The following is a 21,057-nucleotide window of genomic DNA, read 5'->3' as shown; positions in this document are numbered from 1 at the left end:
TACTTAAATAGCACTAACAAACAATAGATTAGAGACATGAACTGACCTAGTAGGTTTTTTCTGACTGGTTGCAATTCCACTGTGATTACACTGAGCTGCATATCTGGCTGTCAGACTGTATGAGGAGAAACAGAGAAATGGGATTAAAGGGATTCTTTGACCATGGAAAGAAAGTGCAAACTTATAAGAAAGTTATGAGTCAATGAAATGCAATTGAAACACACAGAAACAAATATATATACATAAGAATATCATGGTAATGCAACACATATGCCATGAGCTTTGATTGTGAATGCCCTATGAAATAATGTGGCACACTTTTTGTAGCAAAAAAAGGGCCTCATTGGTGACTTCGAAGTTATAATGTAGATGTTATATATTATAGATATTTAATAATATTATTTTATCTAATAGAACCTTAACCTTCATCTGACTGTGAAAACATTAAATAGACTAAAGGTTTATTCATAAGATTCTTTTCTCCAGAATATAAGAAGAAAAGTATGAGAAGAGAGTTTTGTCAACTCTAATTCACTCTTTTAAACCAAATATTTTGAAAAGCAATTTATTAAAAATGAGTTTATGACACATACATTATTATTGATACCTAATACTGTGCAATTTAAAAAAGAGTTTACAATATAGCAACTTTGTTTAAAGAAAGCTGTGTTCCTGAGTTGAAAATTACTTAGAGTTAACTTCTAGCAAAAAAACCTCTGATAATTCCTGAATATTCTTGAATTATAGTCAACAAATTATTTTAGTGTGTATAGTGGTGTGTGTGTGTGTGTGTGTGTGTGTGTGTGTGTGTGTGTGTGTGTAGGCTGATTCATGCCATAGCATGCATGTAACATCAGATATCAGAAAGTAATTCTGGGATTGGTTCTCTCTTGCCACCTTGTAGGATCAGGAAGCTGAACTTAGGTCTTCTAACATACAAACATTATCCACGGATCCATCCCACTAGAACCACAACCATTTTTTTAAATTGAATACTTTGTTCAAAGAAATAAAAGAAAGCATTACTTAACTCAGGCTTTGAAGATGAACACTTTTTTCCACAAAAAATGCAAATTTGGACACTAAATTGATATCTGTGTTGTTAAAAGTTGAAGAGATACTGGGCGGTGGTGGCACACGCCTTTAATCCCAGCACTTGGGAGGCAGAGACAGGCAGATATCTGTGAGTTTGAGGCCAGCCTGATCTACAAGTGCTAGTTCCAAAACAGTCTCCAACACTACAGAGAAACCCCGTCTCTAACAAAACAAAAACAAAAACAAAACAAAGCAAAAAACAAAAAAAAAATTGAAGAGATAATGTTTAGAAAAAAAACTCTCAATAGATTTGAGTGTCTATTGGCACACCCAGGGTAGACAAGAGTAGACTTCGTGGAGAATCACTTCCCAGGGGAATTAGACATCTACACGATCACATGTGGAGTGTTTGAACAGTCATTAGTAGTCAGGAGGACCTTAGACTAGCACTGGGGAGCTGGCATCAGCAAGAAGGGTCACTGGAACCTTATGGCAATTGATCAGTTTGCTCTGTTGCTGAGCAGAGAGGATTTAGGCAAGAGAAACTTTTTTCCTGGTCTTATTTTGTTCTCTAGGAAATTTCTCACTCTTCTAAACCAGCCTGTGCTGGGAATGTGAGTGGACTTTCTGTAGACCAGGGTAAAGGGAACACATTATCATATGGAAGGTGTTTTTATGTCAATAGAGTGCATGTTCTCACATTCATTATCTGGTACATTGGTATTTGTGTACAAAACGATCTGTATTTTAAATAAACTATGAACAGAGACAAGTGGCCAAGCTACCTACTGTGCTGTCAAAAATTTCATAGAATAAATGAAAAAGAATAAGCTGCTTCAATACAATCAGATAGAAATTAAATAAATACAAATACATTTTAAAATACAAGCAAGGTGAGGAAATCTCTTTTGATTTTCAGAGTTAACTTGTAAATCCTCCAGTAAAATGACCACTTTTTCGTTACTGTACTTCCCACACCGAACATAGACAAGGTTAGTGAAGATGATACGAGACAAAGGGTTTTCTGGTAACTAAGACTAGCCCATCATTTCTATGTATAAGCTTTAAAGAAATAATATAAATCTGGGTATTCAGTTGGGAAATTCCTGTGCTATTAAATGATTCAGCTAAAGTCAGTTTGACTTTATGGCTGTGTTTCTGATTGGGTGTGAAAGAATATGTTACATTCTGATTATTTTTGTACCAACACCTCTTACTTTCTTTAGTTCCTTGGTATTTGGTATCTTTAATTTATCTCTTGCCTTTGTGAAGCTATTACGCTTTTTTCTGCTTGGTTTACTAAGGCATGATGACACTACGTAGCTCAACTGGCTTAGAACATGCTATGTAGCTCAAGCTGGACTCTAAGCCATCGTTCTTGATGGCCAGTGTCCTAAGGGTTGAGATTATAAGTAAGACCTATTGCTAAGAAGTGTGATGTCATTACCTTGAATAACTCTAGGGTTTTGTTCATTTTTACTGCTTTCTAAATTCTTGGTATTATCCATGTTCTCTGTTTGTTACACAGTGCACTGCCACAGCAACCAGACCTGTGTACCTGCTGCTCTTGTCTGTTTCTCATATTTTCATTACACCTCTATCAGTCAACTCCTAAAGGCATCATTTTCTCTGCAGAGACTATGTCCCTTTTCCTCAATGATGCCTCTTTACTTCTGACTAAGATTCCAGCTAAACTTTTAGAACTAACTTCTTCAAACTGCAACCCACATATCAAGGATTTAAAAGGCTTTCCCAATTACATAATCTTCACGCTTACCCATGACAATGAACTTACCATTTGTCTTCATTCATCTCCAAAGTTCCAATATCCTTCTTCTATTTATTTTTTCTTATTCATAGGATCATGATTTACCCATGTGTGCTCAGAATTGATTTTCCCTTTCCCTCTAAGTCATTGTAGATGTCTGTGTCTAGTCCTATTATTAGACCTATACCAACCACATGCTTCTAAGTTCCCTTTCAACTCTCATGACTCATTCTCTCGATTTTTTTTAATAAAACACAGGTGACCAATCACCCTGGCATCACATGGGACTTGTAAGAAATATACAACCTCAAATCCAATCCCGTACATTTGCATTTTAACAAGGCCCTCATTGTTTTTCTTATCTTGAACTTTTCTTTCTCTTATTTTCTCTTATCTCTTACCCTCTATGTATAATAAATCTGACTTCCACAGTAGGACATATAAATCATTTAATAACTCTTGCTATAAAGTACATGGATGCTTTGAGGATAATTTACTTCAAAGTAGTGAATAAGTAAGACAGAAGCTTTCCATTCTAAAGTTTATAAAGTGCAGAACACACATAGCTACTGGGATAAGTGCTTTGGTGCTATGGTCCTTTCATTCTAGTAAGATTATTTGAATTCATGAAATAAGACAGAAAATGAATCATGAAAAAAGGTGCTGAGTGCCTACTGGCACGTACTGACGAAATACTTAAAAGATTTATTTATTAAAATAAGTTTAAGTGGCAATAAGTGGTGCTTTGCCTACAGAAACATAGCCCATAAAATCATGTATATTAATTTATGAGTTCTCCATAAAAGTATAGTTGGATATGTAACAGGAACTACACTTATTTCCAGCTTAGATATAGAAACACAGAAATGCCCATCAAGTGGGCAAAGAGTGATGAATGACATATTTACGATGAAAGAATAAACTAAGAATCTAGAATTAAAGAGCTAGTACATTGTTCAGAACACAGACTCTGGAAGTAGACTACTAATGGCTTGCTCCTCACCCACTATGGTAGTTTGAATGTAATTGGCCCCAAAATCTCATGGAGAGTGGTACTATTAGTCCATTTGGCTCTTTTGGAGTGGGTGTGGCCTTGTGGGAGGAAGTGTGTCACTGTAGTTGTGGGCTTTGAGTTTTTCTAGGCTCAGGATACTTTCCATCGTGTCAGCTGACTTCCTGTTGCCTGTAAGATGTAGAAGTCCCAGCTATTCCTCCAGCACCACGTCTGTCTACAAGTTGCCATGAGCTTTGCTCTGACGACAAAGGACTGAACGTCTAAAACTGTGAGCAAGCCAACCCAATTAACTGTTTATTTTTATAAGAGTTTCTGTATTCATGGTATCTTTTCATAGTAATAGAAACCCTAACTAAGACAACCACTTAGTCTCTCTGCTTGCTTCACCATCTGTTAAATGAGGTTGATAACTCTATGTATACCAACTTTTTTTGAAAATTTAATTTAACATGATGGCAAACAAGTATCTGGGACAAACAGATCTTTATAAAAATGGAAACTAACATGTAATGGGATTCAGATTCACGTTAAAGAATTACTAAATGGTCTAAAATTCTGATGAATACAGTATATAACATGACATTCTTTATTTTTCAAAGACAATCCTGCCTCTCTTTGCTTCACCATTTTCTTTGTTGGATACAGGTCACTTGACATGTTAGTATTCATACTCAGGCGTTCACAGGTTTGGTCCATTCAGGATAATGTCTGAGATTTCAACTATGGCTTTTAGTCTCTACAGTGGCCCTGTCTTACAATATTACAGGATATTATTTACTCTTCTTAAATCCTGAAGTTGACCTTGTTCTACATTGAAGTAGCAGATGCTGCTTCAAGAAGTACCTAAGAACCACCATGCCCAAAGTAACTCTTAAATCTATGCATAACTTCAGACATGGTATTTAGCCTCCAAAGACTAAAACTGCATTTCTCTTTCCCTTTTCTTGGTTCCATTATCATACTATCTTTTTTCCTATTAAAATGTATCATCGGCCAAGTACTCAGTAGCAATAGGAATATAGTCTACTCCTGTCACAAAGGCTGTTCTTCTATATTATAAACAGCCTCATTTCTCCACTACTAAAAAATGTCCCAAAGCAGTTTTCTTCAATGTTCAGGAAATAAGCCTTAGCTTATTAGATGTAGGATTCCCAACAACCATAAATTGAAAACTGCCCTTAACCGTCTTAACTTTCATCATACCCTAGGACAAACTTCAAAGTAGAAGAATTCCTTGATGTGCCTTCCATTGAGAAAATCCCTAGCCATTGTTGAAAAACTACTAGTAACAGATGCTGCTAGGGAGGGAAGATTAGTTCTTTTCAAGGCTTCCGAAAGGCTCTATGGTTCAGTAGATAGTCTTATAGCCATAGATTTAAAGGAAAAATAGCCCTATGTGAATCCAGTGGGTTCTAAAATACAAAAGAGCACATAAGGATGGGAGGGAAAAGTGTCCAACAGGGCTATAAAAAAATTTGAAGAGAGTAGAGAATGGATTTAGTCAAAATGCCATACCCATGTAAGAAACTCTCAATATAATTGAACCTTATACTCAGAATCAAGATTTAAAGATCATTTAAACACCTGTAGTTTAGAAGATCCCTCCTTTGTGAACTCCTATAAAATGATAACTGACAAGCTAACAGCTTGTAGAAAGAAAGAATGGCTCCAATAATCACATCTTTTGCATCGCCAATCAATCTAGTTTCCATCAAAATCCACATAAGACCTTTTGCTGATAGTTACACCTCAGAATTTGTGCCATCATACAATGGACACATGCTTAAATTTTGCTAAGAATTCACTAACCATGAATGAATTAGAAACTTAGCTTCTCATACATGTTTCTTTTTAGTAGCTGGGTGGCTGAAATAACATCCTCGTGGCCTTTGAGACAGCTTACGGTGATAACTTATGCCATCAGCAGACTATGGCATGAACACGCGCTATATCTTACTGACATTTCTGCAGACAGTTAGGCCACCTGCACAGTCTGCTTCTGTGCGTTCTCAAGACAGTAACTAAAGAGAGTGATCACGGAATAAGATATTACAGCACAAGTCTCCTGCTATTTTGCAGCATCCAACTCCAAGATTCAGGAAGATCAGGAAACTAGGTTCAAATTTCTCTCACTGTATCATCATAAATCACATTTCCACAATGTTTCCCCTCATACTCTGCTTTTAGAAAATCTTCTGTTGCTCTGTAAATCTTTTTATTTAAATCTACAGTCTTCACTGCACAGCAAAGCTGTGTCTCGGTACACCAAGAGCTTCATTTCAAAAATCTGTTAAGAGTACAACCACCTTTAAAAGAAATTAAACTTTAGAAATGGACTAAAATATTTTTCTAGCTCATGAAATTAAATTAATTTGACAAAGACTATGTAGGTTAGTGGAAAAACAAGAATAAATAATATTCCCAGAGACTTAAAACACACAGTAGTCAGTACAGAGTATGTTTACAAACTATTTATTAATCTGTTTGTTCACAAAATTGACCATTCATTATTAAGTTTCTAAAATAATAATTTAAATTCATTTATCTAAATTATATAAACAGTTTCATAAAATATTTTTTTTTAGTTTTTAATCTTTGTGTGATTTCCAATTTATTGTGAAGTTACATGTGACTATCAGCACTTGTGAGTTCACATAATTAAATGATGGCTGGATTTCACAACATTTTTCATGGTATACCTCTCGGCCTTAGAGGAAGAAAGGGCTAATGTAAAACACAACTTATAATATGAAAATGTTAATCCAAAAGCACTTAGAAACAAGCAATGGACAAGATAAGATGTGAAAATATGGAGATAAGACCATAAAAAGGAAACCTCTGAGATAAGGCTTTGTAATAGAGATAGGTGATTAAATTCTCATGGGAGAGATTCCTTCAGTTGTTAAAGGTTTGCTCCCTAGACTGGATTCTATATTCACCACCAAGCCTCTAATTATAGCTTGTTTTTTTTTCCATATTGAGTTAATGATAGGAGCATGGTGCAGTTGTCACACAGGTAGGATTATTGTAGTTTTGCAAATAGCTGCAATTTCCATTTTAAAATCAGTAAGTTGAGATTTGGGGGAGTATTGTTCATTAGAAAACTGATTACCACCTGATACGTTTACAAAATATAACAAGGCCAGTAAAATAACCAACTCTTTGTGTTTAGGCTTTATTTGAGAACTAAAAATAAAGTATAATTGACACCAAATTTCTAATATATAAGGAAACGATTATAAACTATATAAACAGGACATTAAAACTTCCTGTGGCAAACTTTTAAAAAGGGATAAATCGCATGCACATTTCCTGAGTTATAGCTCTAAAATAATAAACATTTCACCCTTTACAGAATGATATAGACTCAGAAATAATTGTGCATACCTACAATCCCAGTATTGGGAAGATAGTGGTCATAGTTACCTGAGTGTAAGACTGCTTAGATTATATGAGACCATGTTTCAAAGACACACACACACACACACACACACACACACACACACACACTGATAGTTCCTTTGAAAGGCCAATGTATGAAGGAAGATTATACTTTTTGATACCTAGGAAATGTACTTGAACAACTGTGATTTTATGAAACAAAAATCTTAGAACCTAGGATGACTGTCCCCATACCCTCTAAAGTTCAGATATTTGCCATTCTTGTTTCTCTAATACAACACCATTTGATAGAGAAATAATAGAGAGCTACGTTCTTTACTTCAAAGAAAACAGGTAAAAGTCATGTGCCAACAATGAACAAGAGATTTTGAAATAGCTTTTGGAGAACCAAAGTGAGCAGAGGAATGCTGGCATGGAAGGATGCCTTCATGGGTTTGAAATGGTCTAACCAAAGGATTTTAGAATGAGCTCTGGTCAATATCAAAGTTAGCTGATATTTTATGCTCAAATTTAAACAAATAGCAATAGAGACTTTCAAAAACAGATGACAAAAAGAGTCATATTCTTAATTCGGAATACTTTTTTGACATATGTACATTTAAAATCAGATACTACTTTGGTTTCAAACTTTCAAATCAGTCTATATTAGTTAAATGGGAAAATAATTCACAGAACAGTTATTGATCTTGTGGACACTGAAAACAAAGCAAAAGCATGTACAAAAACCAAACAAACAATAAAAGGAAACATTGTGGACCGGACGAGGGAAAACTGAGCAACAGTATTCTATCACGTTTTCTGTGAGGGGAAGGCAAAGGATACTTAGACTATTCTGAAAAAGAAATAAAGATATCTCTTCATTATATAGGTTTGCAAAGATAGCCAATGGAAAGTTAGAGGAATAAAATGCAATTGCATTAGTATAATTCCTTTCCTATGACCTAATTTATTAAAAAAAATCTTTTCCCTTTTCTCATCTTAATTCCTACTGAACAGATGCCAACAGAACTACTACAACATAAACCTCACTGATACCATTGACTGATGTCTTTTGGGGTCACTCTTCAGTTCTTGCCCTATTTATTGGTCTGCAAGATTCCAAGCAGTAGAGTTTCTGCCTACATATTTAGGCAACAAAGTTCCAGGTCACCTTTCCTAGATTCAACTTATAAGATTAGTCTCTGTGAAACTTTGCCAAGTTACACTAATTTATCTATTTCAGTTTCCTTAGTTGGAAGTTATAGCCTGTGTCACATGGTTGCTACAAAGACTTAGTGATAGAATACAGGCATAGACTATTAAAGGTGACTGAATCATGGGGGAGGATGCCTCTATGATATCCATCATTATTTGCATTCTTCTTAGAACATTTTTTCACTTTCTTTCTAGGATACCAAGCTATCCCGGTTTGGGTTCGATTTTGTAATCTTACTCTATGATTTCCTCTACAAAGTCCTACTATATATCTGATCTCTATAAACATCAGTGAGCTGCTGACCCAGGGACTTAGTTTGATCACCCATACATAGCTTTTGGCGATTTACTGCATCTAGTCTCATAGAGTTTTAGAGCTATATACTATGTTTCCGTAATGTGTACCTATAAACTATATCTGCCTCTTATAACCATTCTCCCAATCCCAATGTTTTTCTTACAGACATTTCGAAGCTGGTGTGTGAGTCAGTGAGTTGACTTCTTCTTTCCTATACCAAACTCACTTCTCCTACACATATTTTCTTTCCGGTACAAAGATGCATCTTCTCACATCTAATGCCGACAGTTCTAGAATCTTTATAGTCATTCATTCCAATGCAAATCTGTCAGCTGATTCTACCGACTCTTTCCTCAAACCACATTTGGAATTCAACTTTTTGGCCCCGTCTCCCAGGGCAGTACAGACTTGCTCCAGGCATCAGCTATTCCCAGCCTCTCTTTACCTCAGAGTAATGGATGACACTTTTATTTCTACTTTCGTTCCTATGTCTTGTCATGGAAAATGACAGCTCCTCATTGTACTAGGGAACAAATCCTAACTCTGGTGGTAGAGTCTTTCTCTGAATTGTATCTATCCCACACTTGCCTTCTTTACTGAGATCCAGCGCGAAGGGCTATTTTCTCTTCTCAAAACGAAACAGACCGTACTCTTAGATAGACAACCAGCAAGTTCTGTACTAGGGCAAGGTCATCATTTGGCAAGACTTTTCCTGAGTATTGTTTCCATAGTTATAAAAATACAACTCTTGTATGTTAATTTTCCTCTTCCCAATTGATCTTTCTTCACCTATCTAATGATTACTTGTAGTATTTCAAAATTGTTCCAGTTTATTACCAGAAGGTGTTCCTCATGCCAGCAAACCCCCTTTCATCTATTTGATGCTATACCCTACTGTCAATGTCTCCACAATTGTTTGGGATATATTGAAGCTGATATATTTCTATTAGGTAAACCAACTGTAAGATAGTTCACTGTGAATCAACAGACAATAAAAAACAGATGAACTAAAATTAATGGTAGAATAGTATTTTATTAACAATAGAGGAGCCATTTCTAAATTATTTAAATATGTGTGTAGTTATACTGAGTATGGAAACGATTGAATATTTTTTAACTCTTAATTATAGAGATATCATTACTTGGAAATATTTGTACAAGTTTAATAAAATTTAGAAGTGAAACAGACTTGGTTGATTAAAGGATGTGGTACAAGTAGGAGGCAGAGTTGAGACTCATAATGTTCCCAGGAAGCCAATGGATTTGAGAATACATGAGATAGAGGTTTAAGTGGGAGAAGGAAGTGAAAATAGTGAACTTGGTGGTTATGTGCTAGCTAGGTTATGTGTCATATCTAGGCGGGTTACATATAAATCTGTTCACATAGCCTCTTCTACAATCTTCTCTAACTTTAGAGGTCAGATCAACAATCCATCAGGGGTTTCTTCTCTCATCCATGTTCCTCCACTGGCAAAATGCTGAAATTCACATGGGTATACTCTTTAAAACCAAAACCATAGAGCCATGTCTTCATATCAACAGAAGTGCCAGTGGCTGTCTAGTCTTTAAATGAAATGGTAGATATATAAACACAAGAAAAACATATGCATAATATTAGACACTTGCATGTCTGTGCATGTGCTCATATACATGGTGTGCATGTGTGGGCACACACATACACACACACACACACACACACACACACACACATACACACCTGCACCTCCCACACATCCACTCACACACATGTGTGTTTGGATTAGCTTTTAACATTATCACCATCAATCTTCTTGGTTTCCCAATATCTTTAAAAAATTCCCTTCATTTATATGTGCCTAGAGATGGAAAGATCATACTTTTTGTTTTCTTAAGATTCATAAATTTCCCCACTTGTTTTCATTTTCTTAAAACTTTGAGCCCTTGACTTAAGAAAGAACACATGATAGACCACAACACAGAACTGAGCAGAGTAACTAATTGAAGCCAGGATCCCGAGGGCTCAAATTACCGAAGACTCTCTGTCATCCTAAATTAAAGCTCCTCATACACATTTCATGATTTATAACCCCGCGACCAAAAGCTGAAAAGCCTCCCAGATTTGGAGCACATTTCCCTGAAGGAAATGGTGATTCCTGGAAGAGACGTCCTGAGAAGCAAATATCCTCAATGGAAGAGGACACTCAGAACAAAGTGTGTGGCAAGGGTCATGGCGTTCTGAGGGGGCCTCCCCGGGAACTCAGAGCACAGGCCCAGGGGTTCTGTCAATCAACGTTGAGTTCAGTCAGAGCGACTCAGTCCACAGGGAAAGTTATGCCTCTGTGATCCGCTCTCCAAAATAAAAATGGGGCATAGCAACTGACCACCTAGGGATAATCCTCTGTGTTCTTCTTAAAAAGACTTGTTATAATCACACCTTTACCTCCCGTGTCATCCAATTGCATATTTCTTCAACTCTACCTCACTTCCAGGGATTTTACAGTTCAGTTCTATAAAATATGTTTCATGTCATTATGTGATTTACTGTGTGAGGTGGTGAAAGTCAACAATTATCTGACAGGAGGGTTGGAAATCATTTACTCATATTTAACCGAAATTTTTTTTCAACTACTTGGCATTTATTCAGTTTCATTTTTTTTTTATTGAGCTCTACATTTTTGTCTGCTCCCCATCTGCCTCTTCCCTCCCCTTCAACCCTCCCCCAAGGTCCTCATGCTCCCAATTTACTCAGGAGATCTTGTCTTTTTCTACTTCTCATGTAGATTAGATCTATGTAAGTCTCTCTGAGGGTCACAATCCCAGAGAACTTACACAGCAATGAGGACCCTTTAACAGAAATTTTTAAGAAAAAAAAAATTGTATTTTAATTTATTTATTTATTTATTACTTTTTGGTAAACAAATGATTATCTTTCCTATATCCTGCCATTTAACAATTATATGAACTAGATTAGTGTATTTTATTATCTCCGTGATTACTATATCTTACCAGATAATTCCCAGGAAACTCACCCATTCATTAACTTGGTATTATACATTGGATTCATGGATTGAGTAATGAATGGAAGTCCTCTAGAAGAGCTGACAGGGCTCTTAACTGCAGAGCCATCTCTCCAGCCCAAGGGTGGCATTTCTGTTAGCTTAGTCATGCTAGCAATATCTTTATTAGTCTCTAATTAAAACTGAATAACTTCACTATGCTATTAATTGTAAATTAGCTGTGTCCTTTCTAAATACTAGATCTGTTATCTCGTTCGGCTCTTCTAAGCAAAACATAACACAGAAGAAAGGAGTGATAGTCATGAATTGCTTTCAGCTGTCAGTGACATCACAAAGCAAAAGAACTTCATTCATGCAGCCTATTTTTTTTTTTACAATTCTCCAGATGGTAACAATCTTGGAAATATCTATATCATATTCTGAATGCAGAAATCACATGCAGAATCATAAAATGAACTATGGACACAGGCAGCAATATGAACAGTAGTGATTGTCATAAACAACACAAAAAAGGAAGGTAAACCTAGAATCTGTATAGACTGGATAAAGGGTATGATAAAAGACCTACTACAGTAGAAGCAAAACTTTCCATGCATCTAGCTACTCTTTGGTTATTCTAATTGTCATACTGAGACCAACCATAGCTGAATGTTAAGCGTAATTCAAAAATGTATTTTAATTATCATATTATACTAAACTGATAAATTTATAAAAATTAATTTTAAAGCCAAAATTATAACTAAAATTCTTTTTCAATACTTCCCCTTCCATTTGCATTTAAATTGACACATCATAACAGTATATTTGTGGAGGACAGTGTGAGGTTTCTATACTTGCATACATTTCAAGATGATTTGATTAGGGTGAATGGCATTTTTACCGCATTAGACATAAATCATTTTTGTGTTATGAGCATGCAAAATCTTCTTTACTACCTACTTTGAATTATTCAATCATTTGCAAATCAGTTGCCCTGTGAGTTATAAAGCATTAAAAATTATTACTTCTGCCCATCTGTACCTTTAATTCCTCACTCTGCACTTCCCTCTGAATTCCCAGTGTAGTCAACAGCTATTCTTTTTTCAAGTTCTTTGATATCAACTCTCAAAGTCTCATTTATTATCATGAACCCATGATAATTGTCTTTTGGTCCTTTTAGAGGTGTAAATATAACATTTCTCTAACTAAATTGGAAAGAGAAGTAATATAGAATTGTTGTTATGCTTCTTTAAAAATTTATTATGAAGAATCTACTGAGTATAATGTTCTCTGATAATGCTTTCATTCTAGTAGTGACAAAAATAGGGGGAAAATGTTGTTATGTTTACTTTCCAAAGGGTGACATTAGAGATAATGAACGAGAATATAGACAAATAAATTTTAAGTTAGAAGGTGATTAGAACTTGGACAGAAGAAAAGTAATTTGAGGGCCAATGTTGGGCAGGAATGGGAAGACTGCAGTATTTAAAGGATGACCAAAGAATCATCAAGAGTTCTAGGAAATCCACACTACAGAGAAACATCAGCCTGAGCAAGGATTATTTGCTCATCATGTAGAGCAAGATTCCAATATTGAGGACCATTTGTAAGATTCATACCAGGGAAGAAGCACAAGCCAGGCAGGTTCTGTGTTATGTACATACACATATGACTTCCTATATAATCTTTTGACATCCCACTTTATTTTCGTTAGCAAGTAAGGAGACTGAACCACAAGGATGCTTTGTAGGGATGCTGAGTGCCACCTGGCAAAAGCAACTGGAGTCACAGGGGTGACAGGCAGGTCTCCAAGTACACCTCTGGAGACTTATTTAGCCTCAGTACATGTCTGTAAGGGATCATCTTGTTTGGGTTAATTTATGTAGAAAGTTTCATCTTAACTGTGGGTGGGACAAATCTCTGGGCAGGATACTGGGCTGTATCAAATGGAGGTAATGTACTGAGCACTGGGAAACATCACTCTCTCATTCCTAGTTTTGCATACTATGTGAATAGTTGCCTCAAGCTGCGTGACTTCCCTGCTATGCTGGAATTTCCCTCAATTTGGGATCCAAACTAAGCCCTCCCCCTCTTTAAGTTGTTTCTCTAAGGTTTGCTATTATAACAAGAAAAAATGACTAATAGAGAAGCTATTTAGATTTCATAGTTTTGAAAGAGGTGGACTTGGAATACAATCTCATCCATAATTCTAGAGGTGAGCTTTTAATGATTAAATCTTTAGGTGTATTCCTAAGTAAGAGCTGTTTAAATTATGAAAATACATGAATTATTTTCAAAATGGCAAAGAAGACAAAATTCTTAATGTATAATGTGGAGACCTATACAATTATGATTATTTTAAAAAGAGCAAAAAACCACTCTCTCACTGAGCTGCAAAATTGTGGCCTATGAAATTTTGATTAGTTTACAAAGAAAAAGAATTCTTACTAACTATTCAGAATAGATTAAATTTTCATTTAAACCATGCAGTCAGGAAGAACTTTGAAATCAATACAAAGGAATCATAAATCATACTTAAGGCTCATGCCTTCAGCAATAGGTGACAATACATTTTTTTCTGTATTGATTGTCTTGAATTTAACAGAAAGATATTATACTGATTTTTTGTATGTTACTACTATGGGTTTTTGAAAAATGCTTAAGGAACACTGATATAATAAGTTCACATGAATTATAATTATAGACATTGGACTTGTATGAATAGAAGTAAGTATTAATGACAGAAGCATTATATTACATTTTTCAAAATGTGTAGGAAATGCCATTGTATCAGGGCCATCAATGCTACACTTACCAAAGCAGATGCACTAAATATTTATTAAATTAAATATCAATTAAAAACTGATGAGGCTTTATAGCTTCAGAATGCCCATTATAACTGCACAGTTCAATGAGATGTATAGACTTAGGTCTGGTTAATTTTGGTGTATGACTTTTTTGATTCAAGTATTTACAATAAAGTTTTAATAAAAAACAAATTAAATCCAATTTTGTACAATAAAAATTAAACATCTATCCAGTCTTAAAAGTACAGAAAGAAAAATACTTTCATTAAACCTTTGCCACAAAAAATAATCTACATCTTCCCCCAAATGGTATGAGTGGAGCCATTTTATATTTAAGAATACTTGTAATTGCAAAGCATCCATGCATATCCACTGAGAAACAGAAGAAAAGAGACATTTATTCCAAAAAGGAAATAGTATCAAGAAATTCTGGGCAAGGAATTCCACATCACAGACATAAGAACAGAGGGAGGGAAACCCTAACAAATGATACTTTGTCACTTCCCCAAATTGGGTTCTCTTTGTACAAAATCACTTCATTTAGATTACTCTTCCACTACTATTTTTGCCTCTTGTTCACCCAAACTGCTTAAATCAGTCTCTAGGAAGTATCTCTGTTGTTGGTAGTAAGAGCCGATGTCTCTTTGCCAACTGTGTGACAACAAACTACTAATAAATAGATTTTCTCTTCTCTATTATTTCTTCTGAAGAACATCCAGTAAATTACCTTATGATGTTTCATTTGATTTTGCCTAGTTTGTCTTCCTGTTCCCTCTACTGAAATTCAAAAACTTCACTAGATATCACAGAAAGACAAGGTATGCTTAATAACCAGAAGACTATTCATATAACTGAATTCACGATAATGGAAACCATCCTCATCATTCTATGAATGAGGAAACGCAAGGCATCTTGGTAAAATTATGCTTTCTCATCATGCACAAATCAGCTGCGAATCAAAGCTCATTACAAAGAGATGAGAATTTGCATGCATAGGACACTGGGTCCATAGCAAAGCTGGCTGGAAATTCTGGAGTCAAACAAGTGACACAGGTAGGGAATAGTTTTTTAAAATTGTTTGATATTTTAAATTATTTTCTGTCAAATACTGAGTGGTAAACATGAAAATCTAGGTAAGATTAAGTTGAGTACTTTAGATTTCAAAGATAGAAAAAAACAAATACTTGTATGTGTTTCATATATTTATATATTTTTAAGAAAGATAACGTTTATTTTTATGTTTTCTTTCTTTAACAAAATATTATTCCTATTTATGCACCAGAACAAATTGCTCCATATAGCTCGTCTTTCTTCAGGAACAGTGCTAGGGACTAAGATGAAAATTTCTAGCTGAAACTGTATTTGTCATTTTCTGATGTTTCAAACAAGGTGGCCTATAGTTCTAGTTAGCCCATGAAACAGTGACCTGCATGCTGCATGAATCTCATTAGGGGACAGCGATTCAAGTCCATGATCAATTGACTTTAAGTGAAGAATATTACCCTAGACGCTCTTCTTTCCCTGAATTTTAAGCTTTATTTATTTTTAAGTGTTTGTTTGTGCTCTGGTGACTTTATGTGCACCAGATGCATGCAGGTGCCTGCAGAGGCCAAAGGTCATTGGATCCCTGGAACTGGAGTTACAGGTGTGATCTGCCTGGTGTGGGTGCTGGGAACTGAACGCGGTCCAGTTACAAACAAGCCCAAACCACTGGACTCTCCCTTTAGCCCCATGCTAAATATTCCTGATGTAAATTCAGAAATTTGAATAATTCTAAACTTTGACTCAGGCTTTCTAGAAAGAGGGCATTTCCTGCCCTACTGTCGGGTTGCCTTACAAATATCACTTGCCTCTTCAGCACCACTAATCGCATAGGCTACACCTGCAAGGACCAAAAGTCAAGCTACCCAAACACACACATACACACACATACACGTATATATACATACATATATATATATATACACATATATACATATACATATATATACACTCACACACACAAAACACATAATCTTAAAAAGAGTGTGTTCTCAAATACTCAAAAGTACTATGAATAATAATTCTTGAGTTTTGAAAGATGTAATCAACACAAACTATCAATAAAAGGTAACCACACCTCATTACCAGGATTCAAAAGACACATGGTAAGTACTAAAGTATTTGACTGAAGGAAGAAACCATACCACTTTTCCTCCACTAGGGACATCTTGCATGGCAAGATATACAAAACTCACCATTAGAAAATAAATTAAAGTGTGCATCCTAAAAATATGATAGACCTTTCTTGTCAGATCCAGAGAGAAGGGGTTTGAGCTTTTTTTTTTTTTTTTTTCACAAATCACATATCTGGGTCACACGAAAATGAAAGCGCACAAAGATAATTTTAAACTCACAATAATTTAAAGAGTCAAACTGAGTCTAAACAAACTCGTTTGAAATGCATCCCCTGCTCCCCTCCACCCCTGTCCTTACCTAGACTGCATATCTTGCTGGGTTTTGACCTGAGTGGCTTCCAACTGAGGAGCGGTATGAGTCACTCGCTGCTGAAGCTCCACCAGGGACTGGTAATACTGTTGTTGATGGTGCTGTTGCTGCTTGTAGCGAGACAAACTGAAAAACAGTCCTAGAATGGCTTTTAAGTTTCCATTTCTTATTTCTGTATCAAATGGAAAAAATGTAAACCATGGTCAAATAAATCGAATTGATTTTTCCTATATGACTGAAAGTCTAGATGTAATCCGCTTAAACCAGATCTATGAGGATAAAAACACAAGTTGCTCTCTAACTCGCAATTTCAATTGATTATGAATGTCTCAATTCTGCCAACATTACAAAGTGACTTGTGATATCATGGGGCTCGGAGGAGTGGGGACAGAAGGAACAAACCCAACTAAACAAAGATGCTCTATGGGTTGTGGGTTTTCTTACTCTTGGAATAGGATGTACTGGCTGCCTTGGGGTAACGATTTTATTTTGCACACAACTTCTTTCCCCAGTGCACAATAGCCCACATAGACTTGGCTATGGAGAAATGAAACTACTCAAACATCCACCGAGGTCGTTTGGGACAACAGTACAGTTTCTTACCTTCAGCCGACAGGCCTTGGACATTTACTCCGCGAGCTGCTAGAAAGCTAAGGCAGACCTCAACATTTTCAATCTGCAACATGAAAAGCAGTGAAAAGGCCACTTAGAGGATTACTCTTCGGTCAGTGCATGAGCAAGAATGAAACATGGGGGGGGGGGACAAGAAAGAATTAATACTTTACATTCATTTCATTCTAGGGAGAGTTACCAGAGGTTTACGAGCGTGATCTTGGCTGAATACAGAGTGACCATAAAGCTCCCATTGTGCACTTTGGTGCATGCATACAATTGATAAAGGCACAACCAAGAATGGCATTCCTGCATCATAGCAACCCACCTACGTAGCATAAAACTAGATCTGTGTTTTACAAATAAGCCCTAATGAAAACATCCATATGAGATGAGATTGTAGCCCTGCAACTACGAAAATATTAGGGTGTGGGGTATTGAATTCAGTCACTAATATTTCTTAAGTTTCCAGAAGCTGGATCAAAAGGAGAGTTATGAGATGAAACAAACGAGGCCTATTTTTAACTCTACACCAGAGAAAAACTTCATTTTCAAAGTTGTCTTTGCATTTTGACAGTTGAGGAAGCCCATGATTAAATGTAAATATGATCTTTCAAATTTTAGAAGGGCAATGAACATGGCTCATAAGTAATCATTTTAGTGTGACAATCAACTTGTAACCATTCAAAATGGTTTTGCCTGGTACTGAATCTACCAGGCAAAAGACTGCTCTCAATGTTGATCATGGAATTACACAGTTAAGTTACCTTTAGGACTGTTTAAAGCTAGAGGCTTCCAGTTGATTGCGTTTTTTTTTAATACTCTAAAAGTGGTGCATGATAAATTTAAGAAGTATTTAAAGTTAACAACTGGGTAAGGTATTAATTTCTGTCTTATTTACTTCTCATCGAAAGCCACACAGAAAGATCCAAAAACTTTTGCCAATGTCCTCTTAGCTCAGCATTACAGGAAGACTGTAATGCCTCTGAAAAATAACAATATATTCAATAATCCATCTATCCAAATGAAAAGGTTATGTTCTTTCTGAAATATAATCTTCTGCAAAATGAAATCTAAGCCATAACATTCAATGAGCTATTTTTTTGGCTCACAAATAAAGCCAAGGCATACACATTTGTTGTGTGAAAAAAAATTATACTGATAAGAAAGTATTATTTTAAAATCTTTTGTTGTTAAATTAATAGAGCTGAAGAAACTGACCAAAGTGTAACCTAATATATTTCATTCACCATCAATATCTGAGTCTTCAGGGAGGGTATGATGTTGAAACTTACATCGGATCTTTTCCCATGCTGCTTTGCTATTGGAAAAGGATGAAATAAGAAACAAAGGACTAGGGAGATGGATCAGTGGATAAAAACACTTTCCGTGCACACATCAAAACTAGGTTCAAATCTTCAGGGATCCAGGAAGAAGCTGAATTTGGACATAACAGCTATAGTCCCAATGCTCAGTTCGGGCAAAACTGGAAACAGGGGGATCACCATGACTTGCCATCTGTTGGCCTACGTTCATCGCCAGACAGACTATCTCAGGGCAATAAGGAGTTAAGAGGACAGGGCCCTAGATCTACTACTCGCTTTAGTGTAATTGAAGCCATCAAGACATACTTTCTGAAGTTTCATAGGCATGCGCGCTTATTTATTTGGGCGTTGTTAGCAAGGTTGTGTGTGTGTGTTGCTTTTATAATGCTTTATTTTTCACTGTAGGTATGTGGGTATTGGTCTGTGTGAGTGCAGGTGCCCACAGAAGCCAGAGGCATCAGACTCCCCTGAAGCGAGAGATGCATGCAGTTGGTAGCCATCCAACACGGGTGCTGGGAATTGAATTCTAGTTCTTTGTAAGAGGAATGTGGGGATCTAATCCTGAGCCATCTCTATAGTCCCTAGTGTAATATTATGAATGCAATGGGTACACAACAATGCTTAAAAAACAGGAAAAAAATAAGGCAATATATCACATCTATCTTCGTATTTATGAATGAACTAGATAAAACTAAAAAATAGCAACAGTGAACCAGTGGTTTTTTAATTTAAGTCTACATATTACAAAACTCACACCAATTCCCTGTACCTGGCTCTAGGGGAAAAAAAAAGGAATCATAAAGTTTATTGACTGGGACAATCTATCAATAGGTATTTACATTGTAACTCTTAATCTAAATATAGCCTGCTTTTTCCACGCAAAGCAGCAGATATCCATAGCTATCATAGAGATACACAAATGAAACAAAATAGCAAGAACACACTATATAAAACTCAAAGGATATGAAGTAAAGAAAAGTGAAGAAAAACAATAGACACAGAAACTATAATGGCTGCGAACATTAGATTGAGATAGCCTAAACATACCGAGATACTGGAAGTAGAAGCTTTTGACATAAATAACAGATGCATATACATGTGTGTGTTTGTATAAATCAATCAGCTATGTGTCCAATGCCACAGTATTTTATGTATCATTGAAGCATATCTAATCTGAATTTCTCTTAGAGTACTTTAACCCTTTTACAGTGTTTTATCTCAATTTGAAAACAAGGATAAGTTACTGGTCTCTTGTAGTAGGAGTATGACAAATAAAACTGTTCTGAGTTTCATTACTGCCATATTTCTCATCTAACCCTATCATTCCCAATTTCTACTGATAGATAATCACTCCAAAGACTTTTACCTTCCTATTATTGTGTGTGCAGTTGTAAGTTCTTTGTTCGTTAAGTGACTGACCTTTTACTGGTATGGAATGCGTAACTTCCCTCTATCATCTGTTAAATTTCATACCAACAGCACAATGAAAATAAAACACAAAGTTCCTAGTGTCTATATTCAATAAATATATTCAGAAATATCAAAACATACAGATACACTGAACACTGAAGCTTTGGGTCCTCTCCAAACATTTTATGGTAGCACAAGCACCTAAACTAAACCTTGCAGTAGAAAGTAATTAAAATATACATTCTCACTTACGTGTGTGTGTGTGTGTGTGTGTGTGTGTGTACAGATGCTGATATCTGCAGATGCCAGGAAAAGGCATAAGTCCTGTTGAATTATATTTACAGATGGTTGTGAAGCACCTAACACAGGTATTAGAAATTGATCTTAGCTCTGGCATAAGAACAATAAGCTCAGACCTGGAGAGATGGCTCAGAGGTTAAGAGCACTGGCTGCTCTTCCAGAAGAATTAAAAAAGAAAATGAAATTTATGCCCTAGCTACGTTGAAGCATAAATGGGCAGCCCGTATATTGTGATTCTGTTGAACTTGTCCATATATCAGTTTCATTGTCCAAGTTGATGAGGATGAATGACCAGATCTCTTCCTCAAGAGGGCACCAGATTTCATTACTGATGACTGTGAGCCACCATGTGATTGCTGGAAATTGAACTCAGGACCTTGGAAGAGTGGGCAGTGCTCTTAACCGCAGGGCCATCTCTCCAGCCCTCTT

The 21,057-nt window shown here is 35.9% G+C and overlaps 1 protein-coding gene across 6 annotated transcripts in view; it reads right to left on the bottom strand.

Moving 5' to 3' along the window:
- Nav3 (neuron navigator 3) overlaps positions 1-21,057 on the bottom strand; it is a 740,499-nt gene that overhangs the window by 197,942 nt on the left and 521,500 nt on the right. For 5 of the 6 annotated variants that reach the window (XM_085683469.2, XM_085683465.2, XM_085683467.2 and 2 more), the window contains 3 exons: positions 17,585-17,657; positions 16,970-17,153; positions 47-115 (listed from right to left, as the gene is read on the bottom strand). In XM_085683469.2, the coding sequence (XP_085539595.2) occupies positions 47-115; positions 16,970-17,153; positions 17,585-17,657 (326 nt within the window). The remainder of the gene's footprint in view (positions 1-46; positions 116-16,969; positions 17,154-17,584; positions 17,658-21,057) is intronic. The other variant, XM_085683468.2, reaches the window with a different exon arrangement.

This window comes from Myodes glareolus, chromosome 26, assembly GCF_982192425.1.
Source record: "Myodes glareolus chromosome 26, mMyoGla1.1, whole genome shotgun sequence".
In the NCBI taxonomy this organism is placed as follows: domain Eukaryota; kingdom Metazoa; phylum Chordata; class Mammalia; order Rodentia; family Cricetidae; genus Myodes; species Myodes glareolus.
This window is presented reverse-complemented; position numbering and strand designations above follow the sequence as displayed.